Source organism: Falco rusticolus, chromosome 10, assembly GCF_015220075.1.
Source record: "Falco rusticolus isolate bFalRus1 chromosome 10, bFalRus1.pri, whole genome shotgun sequence".
Classification (NCBI taxonomy): domain Eukaryota; kingdom Metazoa; phylum Chordata; class Aves; order Falconiformes; family Falconidae; genus Falco; species Falco rusticolus.
Window position 1 is genome coordinate 16,234,917 of NC_051196.1, and position 18,740 is coordinate 16,253,656.

The window sequence follows — 18,740 nt, forward strand, 5'->3', positions numbered from 1 at the left end:
GCAAAATAAATCATACCAAACATTTGGTAAATACCTTCAGTACAAATTAAATTTCAAAAACTGAACAGGATTGTTCCAGCACCTACTTTTTGGTAGTGCATACAGCAGAATGGCAGAAAATACCAGCCACTCCAGTTATAGATTTGTCAAGACAAATTATGTAAACTTATCTGATCATCAATCTGACTTCCAGGGAAAACTCTCAGTCAGTTAAAACAGACAGCATCTCTCAGCTGCCAGCACAGATGAGCACAGAGGCAGCATCCTAAACACGAAGCAAAATAACGCTGTTTGCTTCATACTTGACCTAAATTGAACACTTGCGCATTTTTCAAGGGTGGAATGACTGAAACTTATGAAATTATCATTCTCACACTTTGAGCCAATCACATTTACTTCACAGTGAAAATCTGAAAGTGTGGGGTACACTGGTTTCAAACTTTACAGACTTATGCTTCCAAAAACATAAAACCATTTCCACTTTTGCAGTCATTTTAATCTCAGTGACTTTCGCAGTCTTATCAAGTAAACACTTCAAAAGTACACATTAGATGCATTCAATTTTCTAAAGAGAAACTTAAAAAGAAAACTATAATTGAGATGGATGTAGAAAAAGAGTGAAAGTAACTGCTCCAAAAAGTCAAAGAATTTTTTTCTCTATCTATACAGACACAATTTTCTGTCACGAAGAAAGTTATAGCTGCCCAAAAAAATACCTTTAAAGTACTGCTTGAAACTGTTGGACGAGCCAACTGTTTCATTCTATAAAATCACTTCCCAACTTTCTGACATCCATACACTGTTCATCGATACGGAGAGGAATCTTTCCATCTCAGGAACTCTGCTTATTTTTGCCAGTCTCTGGTGAACAGTTAAATCTTTCTGCTGCTCCTAATTTCAAAAATCCCTCTCTCCCCCATCTCTCGGCAGCCTCGCAGAGCTGGGCTCACAGCTAGTCCATTGGCACAGTCAACACCGATTTCAGTGATGACCTGGAACTTTGCACCAAAGGGTCCAAAGGCACTGAGCCTTTCCAATTTCAACTGTAGTATTAATCACAGTTCGCAGGCAGAAGTCACAGCCTGTGAAGGACACTGGTTGAGATACCAGGCTTCATATTTCACATTTCTGTCTTATTTAGCAACATGTCTGTGTGCTACCAGATGTTGCAGTCACCGACTTGGCAGGGAGCGCTGTAAAAACAGGGAGTCCTCCCAGCTGCAAATTAACTTTGTGGGTTTGTATGAACTCTTCTGTAAGACACCACGTACCTGAACACTTCAGGATGATTCAGTCTTTGATTAGTAAGAGACATCATTCAAAATGCTGAGACTTATTACAAATTTTTTATATATATATATACACACATATATATTGTAATTCTAAGAACTGTTACAATTTGTTGCTATATTGTTCGTAGCTTCTACTAGTAACCAACATCACAACAGCTTTTTAAGCAAACCAGGAGGATATCACAAGTGGGTTTCAGATTGGTTTAAAGAAAAAGCCCCCACTGGGCTCTCTGAAAAGCACCCGCCTTTGTTACTTCAAGACAGTCTCTGAACTTGAGGGTAATTAGCCACAGACCCTGACGAACCTCGAAAACTGGAGATGTTCAGCACAACACCAATAAAAGAACTTTCATCAATGCTTAAAAGAAGTTGACCAGCACAGGCTGTGCAGTAAGCCACCTGTGAGAGCAAATCTAGAGGTCCTGCTTTTGTTTTAACTTTTCTTATTTAGCCAAACAATCCTGCCTAGTAACTCCTCTAGTCTGATTACTAAAATTGACAAAACCACAAAGGACAACTGCTATTTTAGCCCCAAAAATATTTATTTACCAACACTAGAGTGTTATTATTGTCTCCTACAGCTGAAAGAAAATTTTATAAGGTGGTTATAGGCCATAGATACAAATCGAGCTGGTATGAACTAGTGACAATAAAATTTGTTTATTTAAACTTTTTTCTTCCAGAGGACAATAGTAACTTGAAACGAGTTCACATCAGCCCAGGCTGGTCATTAACATGCCCAGCTCTGAAACTTCCACACCCTAGCTGACAACTCGCTAACCACCAAATGAAGAAATACATCTAGGGGTTTTGATTGCTTTAAACCTAACACTTGTTATCCTGATCATCTCAACCATTAAATATCCAAAAGAATGGCTTTTTCAATGGCCAGGAAAGGGTGAGACGAGGTGGCACTGAGCACTGGAACAGGCTGACCATATATATAGCTTCCACTTGGAACAGACTGACTGCTCAGCCACCCCAGCAATCTTTTGCCAGGCCTAAGTCAAAGCTGGCTTAATGCCACGGGAATTGAATATGATGTCTCAGCTCCTCTTCCATAGCTGTCGTGATAACTGTCCCTGTACCTGCGGCCAGAAAATGCCTTTGCTTTCACATTCAGGCTTCTACGCAGAATGCTACTATAAATGGGTAAAAAAAAATTACAATGTTAACTAACAGGAATCTCTATCATGCTTTACAAGTCTCAGAGCTCTTTTTTTCAGTACTTTTTTTTTTTATATAATTCTTATACTATTACTTGGCATAAAGGCAAAAGCCTGCGTTTTGTCTCTGCTTATTACTAATTATTTATTTGGAGTGGAAAAACTGCATGATGTTATACAGAACATAAGGGTTCCTGTGAGGAAGCTTGCACCACGTCACTTGACCATCCTGTACTTGGTACAAGAGCCAAATCCAGCCATTCAGGCCAACCAATATTTCATCTGATTTTATGTGCAGCTAGAGAAGAGGTCTTGTCCTCCATTTCCATGTGCTTAAATGAAAGATTTTTCATTCAAGAAAATTACTAGGACCATCTGAGTTGATCTTAACATGGTTCAAAGAATTTCACTCGATAGTTTCTGAGCCAAAACTGTAACCTCTGTCTGAACATCAGCGCCGCGCAAATATTAATTTTTAACTCACTATGTCTGATTTAATCTCTTTAAATGGCTAATCATCCTCATTCTTAAAATTTCCATCCAGTTTGTGGTCGGAATTGGGCTAATTTCAAATTCCAAACAAATGGATACTCCCATGCTATCTACTGAGGTAATAAAGAATTCTCATTACTATGAATGTCTCTACCTACAGGTATCTTATAGATAACAAGGAAGTAACCTTTCTTTTAGAAAAGCATAGAAATTAACCTTTTAAACACCTAACTGTAAAGTTTTCCCACAGCTCTAATTGTGCAGTGCTCTTCTATTTTATCAGCACCCCTCTTTTTCACAGCCCATTTGAATACCACTGAAAATTTTAGCCTTCAAGATATTACCCACACGAACTCCGAGTTTTGATCTCATTATGCACTTGCTCCTCATAAGGATGAGAGTTTTTCTCTCTATTTCTATATTCATATTTTGAAATAGAATTTGAGGGTTTGACATAATCCAAAACTGCCACTTTTAAATGACCTTAAGCGATGCTGAGCTCAAGACAAGCTCCATATCACATAGAACCAAGCCATAAGACCGTATTCCCATCTACTTTTAATATCAATGCAGGATTTAATATGAAACATTTGAGTCATTAGGAGGAGAAATTTCAAGTGCTTCAGTTCCAGATTTAGGATTTTCTGCTCTTTACACAAGAGGATGTTTAAATAAATAAATCTGGATTTCACAGTAAAGTTGACATGGAAAACCATGGTTTACACCAACTTCAGTAAAATAAAAGATTATTTTGTAAACCGATTCTGGACAAATACTATCTCCGCCCCTTCCCCCCCCCCCCCCCCCCCCCAACTGATGTATGCTATTTAATTCAGACAACAGGAACGTACAAGTAAGCACCCTACAGAATCCCCCAGTGGTTTTCCAAGCAGAGCACCTCCAGGAATCAGTACCACTGGGATACCTGGATTCTGCATCTAGTGCAAAAATCTCATTGCAGCTATACCGATTTAAACTGAAGAGTCATTCCTACAAAAGCTATGACAAGGTAAGCCATGCCCTCTTGAACTGTATGATAAATATAACTACCTAGATATAAAGTGTGTGCATTTTTAGCACACATTTGGCATATGTAACCATACACCAATAAAAATTATTTGCTCAGCGGAGCAGAGGTTTACATTTCCTTGCTAACACTTTACTAGTTTGGTAGTCTATCCTATTTTGATAACACAAATTTAAAAGGTTATAGGAAAGAAATTCCTTAACTGTCCTTTGAAATGCCTTAATATCTCTTCCTATTTAACTAGTTTATACTGAATAAAAATTTTTAAAGGAAATAAAATTTAAAGGTATCAAGATATGGTAATTTTATACCTGCCAGAGCTCAGAGCTGGACTCAAGTAATATTAGCCCATTACTGCTGGTTCCATAATGGTCTGATCCACATGAAATTGTCACTGCTATGAGAGCCTGTCTATTTGGGATCTGCAAGTCCCCCCAGTACTTCCCTCTGTCTCTGCACCACCCTCTGTACTGGAAGTATTTTGGCTGTGTCAGCAAGGTTAATATATCTGTGATGGGTATAACACGGACTTGTTGGAGTATCACTGCATCACATCGCAATACGCACAGCTCTGCACAACAGACCAGAATGGAACATCAGCATAAAGGGAGGGAAAACGTGGGACATTTAAATAGGGCAGGCACATAAGACACTTACATCTGAGATTTTTCTGAAAAGGTAGAACTATCAGTCCTGAAGCACAATCCAGTTTGTCACCCTTAAATATTGTGTTCCTTACATAAAGTACTGATAACTGTTAAGTCAATGTCCTGTACACTTTTAACACTCTTAAGAAAATAACCATACATTTAAACTGTAGAAATCACAGAACAGTCGAGGTTGGAGGAAACCTCTGAGATCATTCCTTCCAACCTTCACCTGAAAGCAGGGCCTTAGATGAGGTTATCCAGGGCTCTGTTAAGGCAAGTCCCGAATACCTCCGGCAAGGGAGATTCCACTTCTTCTCTAGACGAACTTCTCCAATGTTTATTTCTTCTCATAGTGAAGAATTTTATTCCTATTGCCAGACAGAAATTAAAGGATCGCGTGCCTTCCATCCTGTCACCATTTATCCTCCAGAACAGAGTGACTACCATTTACATATTGAAAGATAGTGATTAAATATAGACTGTGTTCCAAGTTAAAAGGGATTACCCTAAATTTGAAAGAAATAGAAGGAGCATCAACCAGAGCAGCACACTCTTTTTTTACACTCCTGCCCAAATAGCGCATCCCTACCTGAAAAATGAAGGCATGCAGAGCCAAGATTACAGCTGAGTCAGCAGGATCTGGTTTCAGAACCCTCTCATGAGACTTGTATCAAGTAAGCTTGTAAGTACACTGCTATTTATTTCAACAGAGGGCATGAAACCGTATGCATATATCCTTTTACATATTTAAGAGAAACCTGACATTATTAGCACTGCCTTCTTCATAAATCTGAAGAATAAACATTTCCTTTGATCTCATGTGGAAATGGTCAAAGTCTGGTAGTGTTTTTTTTCTGCTGACATTTAACCCAAGATTCAATCCAAAGAATAAGTGTCATTTTTCCCAGACTGCTAGTGCCCTCTGTAGGATTATTTTAAATAAAATATTAGGAACAAAGTAGAAGAAAAACCTAAAAAGAAAGGATGTAAACCTGTCACGTTACTATCGCACTTCATAAACATATTGGAGATGGTGTATTAAATTGGTATTTCCTATTTCATAAATTCAGGGATTTTATAATAGGCTGTGGATCCAAATCAGATAGTAATAGGCAGAATATGCCCATACAATGTTACCAGACATTTGAGACTGCAGAATGAAAACTTGAGTACCTGAAAATCAGCCAAGACAGTGGATATATGAAGGTGTTCAGAGCTAGTCAAAAATACCCACCATTTTGCAGAACTGCAGATTGCTTTTAAAGCATGTCTCAAAAGACTCTCCATTGTGTGTAGCTAAGCAAAACACTGAAATAAATTCATGAGAAAATCTACTGTATCAAAGTTTTTACTGAAGTTGTAGGCTTCAATATTTAGGTTTCATTCTTGATACTACCTGGGACATGATTCTGCTCCTTCTTGCCATGGACAAAAAATAGACCTCTTTAAATTACACACTCTGTTAAAATGTTGGCTATTTCTTATTTCATTATCATATTAGGCAATTAGAGGGGCATGGTAACGTGGAGCCTTAAGATAACTAGTAACTAATAATTTAAATGCAGGCACAGAAATGCAAAGCTCATTTGTCTGTTTACATTCCTTAGAAATGTTTTTGATAATTTAGATGAGTTCAATAGTGAACCTGGGAGGTGGCTGATGCTTTTAATGCCATAGTACGCTTGTGGTGTTATAGGATATTAAAGGTCAAGGAAGTAAACCAAGGTATACTTACATATGCATGGACTAAATAACTCCGACAATTCAGAAGTGAATTAAAAGGCTCCAACTGTATGAAAGGATTACGATGACATAAAAAAAGTCACAAGCCTGAATGGCTCTTTATTTTCCCACAATCCAAAAATGCAATTAGACTTTAATTGGATTTTTCTTAAGAAAAAATGCCCGCAACAGCAATTACACACATTAAAATACCCTGCCTAGAATGTTACTCCAATTATAAATGGCTAATCACTGTGACAATAAATAAAAATAAAACTTATCACAGCGTGTTACCATTTTATGACATGGGGAATTAGGGCACTGAAATTCCTGTAATTTTGAAGGGAGTGTTGCATATAAACTGTTGGGCTAACTCAAAAGGCAAGTTAAACCGATCATGCCCTAACCTCAAAAGTGTCCACAGGACTGAACTAGCTGTGTAAGTCATCTGCACTAGAGATGTATCTCTTCTCCACATCTTGAAACCAGTGTCAGACAACATGCAGAGACTGAGAAAGCAAAATGAAATACTGAACACACCATGTAAACTATGGGGAAGTGAGATTTGCATCTCTTCATGTGCACTCCTTTGCTAAGAGTACGTACACATCTCACAACAAACATGTGCATGTATCCAGGAATCTTTTACTTTTATGGAACAGTGTAATCGTTTTTGATGTTACATAAATCCTTTCCCCAAGATTTCTAGAAAACCAATGGTCTCATCATGAACTGATTAATGGAATCTTTCAAAAAATCTAGGTTATTTATTTCCCAGTAGCTAGCTATTCCTCCATGCTCCATTTACTGTCCCTTTCATTTCTGATGTATTCTGTTTCAATTAATGCACTTTCATTGCCACAAGACACAGACGATTGACTAACAAGACAATTCACATTTGGAGGGAAAGGCCACAGATTAATAAAAGCTGAAAATTGCAACCTACTTTGTAAATGATTGAAACATAGTACAGCAAAGGCTACTTTCTATCACAAAGTGACCACTCGTGCCAAAACAGTCCGCCAAAACAGGCAGATTTCTCTTTCTCCCGTTTCCTTCTCCAAAAACACACATCAGAGCTAGTACTGGGTAAGGAGACGAGAACTTACCAAGACTGGCACACAACATGGTCATGCAAGTCTCATTTCCTTAGGCAAAATACAGGATATGGGTCAGAAAACTTGAATTGTCTCAGCACATTGACAATAAACTTTGCCTGGCAACGCTACAATTAACTTAAAAAAAGCCAAAAATTTGTCAGACCAACTGCTTTTGTTTCTCATGGATGAGGACCAACTTTGTGTCATGACTGTATTTTTAAGTGAGGTTCAAGTTCAACTTACATAAGCCCTCATTATGTTGGTTTTTTTTTCAAGACCATAATTTATGACTGGAAATTTCAACCAGAACAAAATTCTGAGTATTCAATGCAACTTCTGTAGGCTGTCAGCTTAAAAAGCAACCTTGTTTCTTTCAGTCATTTTTAATATTTTAGGAAGCAGATGATCTTGTATGCTTCTTCAGCAACCACTTTGTCTTTCTGAAGAGATGGATTACAATGAGAAATGAGGGTTCACAGAACTATCTGCCTAAAAGCAGCTGGTATTTTAGTTACTCAGTTGACAAATTATTGGTTTTTTTTCTGTATGCATGAGGTGTGTGAAGACTTCTTTTTCCTTTCTATTTTTTCTTTTTTCTCTCTCTCTTTTTTTTTTTTTTAAAGACTGAAATAAGTACTTTACTTTCCTTAGTTAGTAATCTTGGTAAACTGAGAAAAAGCCAAGATAGTTCAAGTTCTGTCTTCCATGAGCCTAACAGCACATCACCCACATGGAGGTAGGGATCATCTAGCCAGCCAGCAAATGCTGCAGGACGAGATGCATCCCACACTGCGTCTCCCGAGTCCAGTAGTTACGGGACATGAGCAAAAGAGGAGAGTACTGAAAAGGAGGAGACAGAGGAAACATGACACAGGAAAACAAGGTTTCATCAGTTCTGCTACTCATGCCAGAACTTGCCAGCTTGTTCTTTTAAATGAAAGTCAGATCTAATTCAGATTTAGAGATGATTATGACATGCTGATATTAGTTAAATCACTATTTACATAGTGTATCTTCTAAAATAGTATGCATGGTATTTCCAACATAGAATGTTGCAAATTTATTAGCATATTATGCTATTATAATATAATAATTATATTATTAAACTGTGAATTTAATTTTCTTCTTATACAAGGTCTGATCGGGGTGATTCAGTGTCCCTGGAGGATGCTGAGGACCCTCCCTTGCCATCATCACGAGATGAGGTTTTGGGCTGTGACGGCTAGATGGGGTAACGTTCCAAAATCTCATGACATGCAGTCACAGGACAACAGTTTCCAGAGAAGGAAAAACACGATTTCCAGAAAAGAAACAAGAACCACTGGTAAGCTGAACCAGACCGGTATTTTTCCCTCAAGGAAAATCCTCATCACTGTTATTAGAAGTTACACACGGAGAAGAAGGAGACTTGAGTCTAAAGGGTGTGACTGCCAAGTCACTGCAAGACGACTGTGCTGAAATCCAGTGCTGATCTATCCTGTAAGTGCAATGACTTTGATAAGGATACTGAATTAGCTGCTGGCCTGTGCCAGCAATTTGACCATATCAGACTGGAGCGATGTGCTCAGTCCTCACCAGCCACATCCCCCAGAACTCCACTGGTAAATGCTGCATTATAGAGCTCAGAGCTACAAACTCAAGCTAATGAAAGCTGTCAGATTACCAGCTTAGTGAATGCACACAAAGTCAGTACCTGTCATTCAGAAAAGCATCACTTCAGACAGAACACGGTACTTGGCATTTCTGATGCATTGCCACAGACACAGTTTCACTGCAATATTTATAAAACCATAACATGTTCCCACCTTCAAACCCTACGTTATACAAATCCTGAAATTAGATTTAGAGCATGTACTTTTGTAACTTAAAGGACCTCCCACAATAGTGGAGGAAAAGAAAGCAAATAGTACAATTTATCAGATAAAAATATTGAAGAAATCTTTAGTGGCTGGTTTCCATTCCTGTCAAACTACTCACTAAAATGTCTTATTTTTGATTAATTTACTCCCCCTTATCTGTGTTTGAAGCAAAATGAAAAAATGTGTTTCACCAGTGCCCGCTTTTCTTGAAGTTATTTTTTCCAAGTACCTCCAGGACAGCAAGTCACTACTGCAGTTACATTAAAGGAGGATTATACCTTTTTCAAGAGAAGCCAGCTGGGTTTTGGATTGTAAATGTCATGTTTACAACATACAGTTTTGGGATAGTCTTACAACTTCTGGAGCTTAATGGAAAACTCAATTTCCCCTGAACGAAGCCACTATTAAGAAAAATCTGAGGATGGCAAAATCTCAGGTGCTTACCTTTGTCATTGCTACTTGTTGGTGTCGGAGGGGGAAGTCCAGGCTTAGATTTGTCATAATTGTTAAAGCTCTGGCTGCGTCGATTGTTGGCACTAATAGAACCACGAGCTTTGGCCTCACTGCCTGCAGCGGACACCCTCGTGGTGGGGCCTGGAAGTCTGATGAAAGAATTACAGTACAAATAAATATATTAAAAAGCACTCTAGGAAAGAAACTGTGGAATACCATGCCTAAGCTGAAAAGAACAGGATCAGTATCACAAGTACGTACTCACAAGGGTCTTTGTTCTTTTAGAAGAACAACAGAAAAATAAATCATCCTAGATGAAAAACACACATCAAATTGCTACAAATCTTGTGAATCAGAAATAGTTGCAAGTAAATTCAGTAGAGCAGTACCACTGGTACAAGGTTAAGGTTAAGTGAGACTGTTCTTAAACCAGATTGCTGGACACTTTTATACGCTGGATGCAGAAGGGCTACCTGTATTTTGGAAGTAATAATGAGAGAACATGGCTGCCTTTTCCCTGGTAGAGAAGCACATCCCATCTCTGCTCTGAAAGCTGCAAGCCTAGTAACCAAGCCCAATGGAACTTCACCTTGGTTTAATTATTTGAGCCTATAAAAAAATCACACAAAGCTTAAGTGCCCCCTCTTAGGGCAACCACATTATTGGCGAGTTGGTGTAAGCCTCTCATTCAACCTTGGTCAATCTCTTCCAGCATTTCCTTACCATAGCCTGTATTTACAAGATTTAGCTGTGTAAAATAGGAAAAAAATGTAGTTAGGATTCTGAAGTAAGTAGACAGGGAAGAATACTACTATCATGCTTTTCAGGCAAAAGGGGAGGGGGAAGACTTTTCTGTAAAGCCCGACAGATTTAGGAAAGTCACCGACATCACATCTCAACAATATGTGTGCTTGAGTCCATCAAAGTTTCCATGTTGGTACTGCATTTGGTGCACAAATGAAGACGGATTTCCACATTCCAAATAGATGAAATACTAAAAATTGACTAAATTGAGCAACTGTTTTAGTTGCTCAAAATGCACACTGCAGAGTTAGCGAAACAGCTCCCTGTTTTGAAAAGCAAGGACATCACACTAAACACTAAAAGACAGAACCAGTTACAGTAGCCCTGAAAGGGACCGCTCTTTGCTGACTTTTTTTTTTTGTATGGTAGAATCTCTTTAAAACCTCTTTATATAAAACACAAAAATCTGTCTTCAATAATTCGTGCCTATAATAGGCTAAAATGAAAAAGTCCCAGTTGTCAGAAAGAACAGGGATGCAGCCGACCAAATCACCATTGTGCCGCTGGGAAGGAAGAGAAGCCAGGAAGGAGTCTGGCAGGGCTTCCTAAATAAACTGACCTCTCCAAGACTAGTGAAGAAATAAGAAATACGAAAAGAAACATGAAGGATGAGAACAAAAATGTCAGCAGCTGCATGCACATGCTTTCAAAGCTCAAAAGAGGGTAAGACATAAGGGCATAATTCAAATACAAAACCAAAAACTAATTTACAAACTCAAACCACCACAGATTTGGCACAACACATCATGGTTCTGAGGTTGACTTTGCCGAAGCCATTTAGAAAGTCCCTTAATTTATCCAGCCTTTTTCAACACGGAGGGGTGCTAGAAAGTTGTACATACTCATCATTGCAGCAAGGTGTAAATAAGAACACCCCAGAGATGCTTCATCCACTGTAGAGCAGACTACATGGGAAGCAGCAGAGGCAAACCAGGGATAAACCCTTTTCTTGAGAACTTGGAAGTCACCAAGACAAGAAAGTTCATTAAAAGTTTGTTTTACTTAACAGGAAACAAGTTAGGTTTCCTATAGGCAGGAAGGTACAAGATACTTCACCTGAAAGTTTCTACCCAGTGATAAAACACTGAGAGTCCGGGCCAGCCACCTCATGAAGGGTACCCAGAGCCCCCAGTACTGGGAGGGGAGTTTTCTAGCAGGGCTTGGCAGGAGGGAAGGGATAATGTTCTTGTACCGATGGGTAAGAAAAGTCTTCCCACGCATGCCCACACAGCTTCTGCAAATCTGTCACATTTAAAATTAAATAAAGCTGCCCAAACCATGTGACCACTCAAGAAGTGACAAGTTTTCAATTCAAGTCAGTATTGTCACTGCCAATAAAACATACTGAGAGTAAAAAACATACGTGCTAAAAACACTCTCGACGAAGGTATTTCTGTTAGACGTTTTTCCACCCCCTGTAGTTTAATTCACTGATTTTAAGCTCCTGCTTTTGGTATTAGGCCAATACATTTCACAGTAGTCCCTGTGAAATCTAGGGGCGGAAAAAAAATAGGTTCAGGGAGTCATTTCTAGCTTCCTGCTCTTAGAGACAAGGTACTGAGCTCAGAGAATGCTCTCCTTTACCACTCTGCAGCACCTCTTCTAGGCAAATACAAACTGTCAAGCCACAATTACATGAAAAGGGAACATGGAACATTTTAACAGGAGTTATATTGCAGACCTTCACTGTTGTCATGAAAGAAATAAGATGGGGGAAATAAAACCGAATTATACAGCAGAACTAACAATCTACACTAACATGTCAAGCTGAATAAAAATCAGAAGTAATAGGTCATAAGCTTAGTAAAAATGGTATTGTATAATTTACCAATATAAAACTATATAAAATTTTCTAGTAAAATATTTTAATCTATAATCGTACTAGAAGTAAACATGATTAATAACCACATTAATAACACAGCAACCCTTATGATCACTGCGATGAGATGGCCATACAAGCTGCCAAGCAAGCCACGCTGGGATTCAGGAGAAAAAATTTACTGAAGTACCTATTAATCATTTTCAGGGAGATTAGACGCGCTCAGCTTCAGAGCACTGGGAAGTGCCGGTGCTCTGGTGAGACAGACCCACACGGTGCTGTTCGGGCTCACAGGGTGCATGTGATGCTCGCCTTACCAGCTAAGGCATGAGCCTGATGCTAGTCCTTTCAAAGAGGCAAATGTAAACACAACTCATACAGATATGTACAGTGGGGAGGGAACTCCCAGAACCATGTTTTGTTCTCAAAAGCAAAAGCTCAAAAGGACAAGAAAACCCAATTATTTTCTTGCGGGCCAGAATGCATTCCACACCTTGAAAAAAAAGAACAAATTAAAATCCATCTAACATTTCCACATTTCAGCTGTTTGTAAAATGCCTTGTTACAAACTGTTTTCAACAGGAACCCTAAACATGCATCCAGAAACAATGCAAAAGGTTTATTCATGCTTTGCAGAAGATGAAGAAATGCTAACCTAGAAGACTTTTTCTGACCAAGAGTGAATCGGATGATTTTGCTTTGAGATGAGTCCCTGGGAGAAGCACTGTGATAGGAAAGAAAAAGTGGAAGATAACATTGAACAAAGAAACTTTTTTTTTTATTATTTTAAACCACTGAATTTAGTAAGTAGATTTAGGGAGGAAAGAGTTTTTAAGAATTTCACAGGCAAAAAAGCTTCTTACTGAAGTATGACTCCAGGTCAAAATTCCTACAATCTGAAAGGAATTAATTTTTATAGAGTAATAAATATGCAATTCTGCATGCAAACCTCAACTTTATTACTCTTTCCTTCTCAATCCTTTATTATATGTAATTCCTACAGAATCTGAGCAACTGAACTTTAGCATACGCTAAGAAAACATGAGATTTAAGAACTTCAGGTTTGATATTTTTTAGATTATTTGAAACCCAGCACAAGGACTGAAAACACCAAAGCAATATTCAAATTGTCCCATGTATCTCTGCATGTTTTTGACCGGGAAGTCACATAAATATGTTAAAATACATCTTTGTTTTACAGTAATTATTTCCTCTATGAGTTTATACATTCTGTAGCAACACTGTTTTTTTTTAATTATACAAAAATATTGTTTATACCCAAAATGAGTATCATTCATGAGGAAAGACATAAGCAAAACCCAAATAAGCTCTGGGTAGCCTCACTTGGAAGGCTTAATTTAAACTGTTTATATCCCTCATAAAAAGTGCTTAAGATAAGTGTTCACCTTAAAATGTGTTATTTTAACACAAATAAGCCTTAACTTGAAATATTAAATAAAAAGCCTTCATACTTCAGTAATTATGCAAATATGGATTCATCCTTTAATGCTGCCCACTTATCCCCACTAAAACCCTCACTCTCTTTGCAGTGGAAGGGTCAGACAAGAAGGCTGTCCATGCATTCACAGTGGTACCGCCCTCATAAACTGCTTTTATTCTAACCTGGCAAGAGCAGCACTAGGATTTAAGACATTTAGGGGACAAAGACCCCCTCTATTTATAATATTCTGATCTAGGAGTGCCAACAAACACCAATTGCAAAAATTATTTTTCATCTAAGCCATATTTTATTTTGAGCGGTAAGCCTAGATTTAATTTTCACTGTCACCAACCATGATAAGCTCCATTTCTTTTACCACTGCTAGAGCCTTCTACTTCTTAGTGAGGACTGAAATTCTTATAAACTGAGAACCAAAGCTGGTTTTCACATGCCCCAAGTACATATTCTGTAATGGCAACAATCTACATGCTTTGTGAGTAGAAAGAAGCAAAAGGAATAGTGAGAAAAACACCCTTAAGAAATACTGTGGTTACTTGGTGTAGCAGGTATTTTACACCCATTGGACTGCATATTTCCAGCACCGAGAACATATTTAAGCACATCTGTTTTGATTTCCAAAGGCATGAAGTCAACTGCTACCCAGCATTCAATTTCCAATATACTCTTTATTCCAGAGTAGAACTAAAGAAAGAAGTTTATTTGGCTTTTGAAGACCTTTAACAAGAAGAAAAAAATAAATAAACATTGGAAAAAAACAAACTTAAAGGAAATTTCCCCACCTGGACTGCATTTCTGGTTGTGCTTTGAACTGATGCTGTGCAGCTTGCAGGGGCTGTTGGCACGGAGTCTGGAGTGAAGCTGGTACCTGCTGCTGTGGTACCCCGACCTGGCACTGGGATGGAGTCCCTGCTGGCTGAGATACTGAGGGAGGCTGCTGGGACGGATGGTGGTGTGGTTGCTGTTTCTGTGGCTGCTGTTGCTGTTGCTTGTATCGAGATAAACTGAAGAAAAGGCCCAAGATGGCCTTTAGATTCCCATTCCTGATTTCTGTAAGGCAATGTTCAGAACTTGTCAGCCACCAGTCACTGTTTCTCTCCGACAGCACAATGGGTCAGCCACTGCACTCTTCATAACGCCATCTGAACTCCGTTCCTTTAGGATATGACAGGCTTTCTGCACATCTAATCAGCGCTACAGCTGATCACCAGTGAGCACCAGCTACAAATAAGTAACTAATTTCTTCCCCGTGGTGACTACACTATGTCTCGCATTTCTGCCGTAGCCTGTGTGTTATTGCCAGTGTGCTTAAAAAGAGAGTTCCTTTAAAGTAACTAAAAAAACCAAAACAAAAACCCCCACAATGACACGTGTATTAACAACAGTACACTGAAAATGATTTCTCAGTCCTAAATTTGCCTAAGGAAGAGAAACTAATAAGTTATCACACAGTATTATGTCATTTCTGGAATATCAAACTGATCGTTTCCCATACGACAATGATGCAAGTTTTGCGCTAGAAAATACGATTATTGGGTGAAATGGCTGTATTAAAAAAGATAATTACCAGTCTGATACTATCACAAGACAATAAAGAATGGATACCCAAAGTACCTAAAGACAGCTTGACAGTGAATGAAAAACATTTCAATTCCTAAAAGTCATCCTATCAAATGCCAAAACAAAACCAAACAGAAATACAAAGATAAAGACACGTGTCAGGCCATGCTGTTATGCACTGTTGTTATAATTAAAATGCAAGAGCACCAATTCAATCTTGCAGACAACCTTAAAAATGTGCTGTGACTTAATTATTTAGCATGTTTAATTTCTTAAATTAAAAAAGTGAATTAAAAAGGCTACATCAAACAGTTGAACTTTTACATGCACTATATAGACCGCTTGAACTAATAAAACTTCCTGTTGCCCTAAGCTTTTAAATCCTTCTACATGGATTAGTTCAAGAGGGGAAGAAAAGGATGTGGCAAAACAGTGGCCAAGCACAAAGGTGAGAACCAGAGTTTTAATTTCTCTCCCCAGTTCTGGCTGAAGGGTTGCTCCGACTTTGTAATGGGCCCTGTTCTATCCTCTGTTCTCTCTCCCACCCACATTTCTGCTCACACTGCTTATCTTTGCTGTGTAACAAACTTCTCTTCTGAACTTCAAGCCCTTTATCCACAAAATCTCAGGTTCATGACTTAAAAATTTTGCTCCTCTTTACTATACCAGCTGCCAGCTTTGGTCTCCTTGCCTAGCTGTGCCTCAGTCTACTGTTTCTTCCTGCCACTAATCTATCTTCTTCCTTAGTTTTGTTTCGGTCAATGCCCATGTTCTCAGAGACTCCTAGACCTTATCTAAGCGGTCTGGGTCATCACCCAGGCCAAGGATACCCCCTTCCTTTCTTCTCCTGACTGAATCTCCTTAGCCATTTTTTCCTTCTTGCAGTCTGGCCCCCCCACCAGTGCTCTCTCCCATCACTGCCCCCATTCCCTTGTTTAAATGACTATCAATCCCAGGGCCCGTAAGCAACCATTTTCTGTTTTCCCTTGTTTTCTGAGCCAATTTTAGTCTCTTTCTGGACCATGGGTCCCAATGTACCCTGGCTGTTGCCCCTTTTACCAGTCTGCTCCTGCTCCCATGCAGCCTCATGCCACAAACCCAGCTTCTCCCTCTGCCCGTCAGGCAGGTTCCTTCTATAATCTGCCAGTGTTCAGCTAAGGAGGACAGGGATGGGAGTAGACAATAAAGTAAAAGAAACACAAAAGACAGCAAAGCACAGTGAAAAGGATGTCCTTATCTTCAGTAAAGAACTCAAGTTACTCATGGGAATTGTAAAGAAAGTAGCACTTAATCACAAGCTGAAGCATAACTAAACAGACCCAGAGGCACTGGGAAGCTTAACTGCACAAATACAGGCCAGGAGATAAAAGAAATTACCAGGGGTCGGCATGTTTAAACTTAGCAAAGCTATATGCATGTGCAAAGGGGGACTTGATTTCCATGTGAGGTGAGAGGGTATTATAACCCACCTAAACCTGTCGCTTTCTATGGCTGTCTGTCTTCTACTGCATTTATCAGAAGACCAACCTGCTTTGGGCATTTTTCTAAGCTGACCAAAAAGTGATAATCAAAGGGAAAACATCTTTACTGACTTTCAAAAGAAGCAGTCTCTTTCCCTCAGGATTTTAAGCAAAATATTTCAATCAGGGCTTTCAGAGGTAGTTCTGTTTCTCTTATCTTAGACTGAGGTAATTCACCTGGCAGTTTGCCCTTGCACTTTGTACAAAAAGTTATTTCAAAGAGTACTTCACCCGCACCAGGTCCTGCCCATCACTGCAGTCTCAGCTGCTTCCTGCTTCAAGTCCCCTCCAGCCCATGTGTCAGCTTAAATATGTATATTAACTTTGATAAGGGCAAGCACGTCATCCACCTATTTTAAATCTGGAGCCAAAAATGACTTGTATGTTAGAAACAAACACTCTAGACATTTGAGAGGAAACTGGAATTTGGTGTTCAGAGAACCCCCACAAACCTACCCTTGGGAAATTTCCCTCCTGGAATACCTCACTTGATACTTGTTTCCCCTACAGGTAGAACTTTCACTACTGTAGCTTGCCAATCATCCTTCACTGGTCTTCACAAAAAGAAGCTGGACTCAGTGGAAATCAAAAAGAAAAAAAATCAGTTCAGGAAAAAAAAGGTAAAGAAAAAAGTCTGCTGGATAAATCACTGGAGAAATATCATTATCTGATTCCTCTAACAGTTGTGAATGAAATTTCTGCCAATCAAAACTACTCATTGTGTGCAGAATACAGATCAATGCGAACCAATGAAGAAAAATAGCCTGTCGCTGTTTAGTCATTTGTTTGCATCTGCTTCTGTAAACCTTACTTTGCATCTGATTCTTTAAAGCACGTGGGACTAGAGCAAACAGAACTAGTTTACATGGACTGGACTGGTTAGCCAAACTGGCTACCAGGCATACAAATTAAGAATCACTGCACATTCCTTAGCTTGCACCTATCCTGCCAGAAAACAGGGCTGTCATATATATGTACTATTCACCCCTAAAGATAGCAGATGTCTGCTTCTGTCATTTTGCACTAGCTTCTTAGGGCTGACCCCCAAGGGATTCCGTGTGCAGTCCCCATCAGCCCTGCTTAGTGCGTGTAAGAGGTGAGGCAAGATGGTCTGCTGACCAGAACAAAATGGAAAAAAAAAAAACCAAAAACCAGGAAATTCTGTTCACAGCGAATGACAGAAGAGGAGAGAAAGGGTGAAAATAACTACAAGCAGGTTTGAATTCAGTCAAAATGTTGAGAAGCAGATATACTTCGAGCTGATCCAGGGCACATCCCGAAGTCCAGGCGGACTGACTCAAAACCCGCCTGCACATGCTCTAGGCTGACGGGGTCTATCTGACTTCAGGGACCCAAAGGTACCACAACAGCCCTGGGATGAACTTTGCAGACTCTACTGCGGAACATGATCTGAATGTGAACGATACTGGGAATTTTATAAAAACAAGGAAGGGAAATGCAAGGAGTTAATTTCCACCACACACACTTGATCTGCAGGCAGTTTTTGATAATTAAAGAGTAATTTTTTGAAGACTGTACTTAAGTGTACTCAGTGGTATCATTGAACTCTGGTAGCCTGGTAAGTGCCCTACTTGTGCTTAAAACAGCACCGTATGGTCACCATCAGTGACTGCAGATCTTTAGCATATTCACTGCATAAATCTGTAGCAAAAGGCCATGTCTAAATGGCACATATGTATCAGAGCAGGTTCTTTTCACTGGAAGGACATGACACATGAACTCCCAAATTGTTTCAACATGTAGGAGTCATTCAAATCCCGGTTTTGAATCATTAACTTCCTCCCACACTAAAACTG

At 39.1% G+C, this 18,740-nt stretch overlaps 1 protein-coding gene across 8 annotated transcripts in view; it reads right to left on the reverse strand.

The window, feature by feature from the left end:
- The window catches only part of NAV2 (neuron navigator 2), a 223,392-nt gene that overhangs the window by 118,832 nt on the left and 85,820 nt on the right, over positions 1 to 18,740 (reverse strand). For all 8 annotated transcript variants that reach the window (XM_037402734.1, XM_037402735.1, XM_037402739.1 and 5 more), the window contains exons 5-6: positions 14,626 to 14,893; positions 9,753 to 9,910 (exon numbers count right to left, since the gene is read on the reverse strand). In XM_037402734.1, coding sequence (XP_037258631.1) covers positions 9,753 to 9,910; positions 14,626 to 14,893 — 426 coding nt within the window. The remainder of the gene's footprint in view (positions 1 to 9,752; positions 9,911 to 14,625; positions 14,894 to 18,740) is intronic.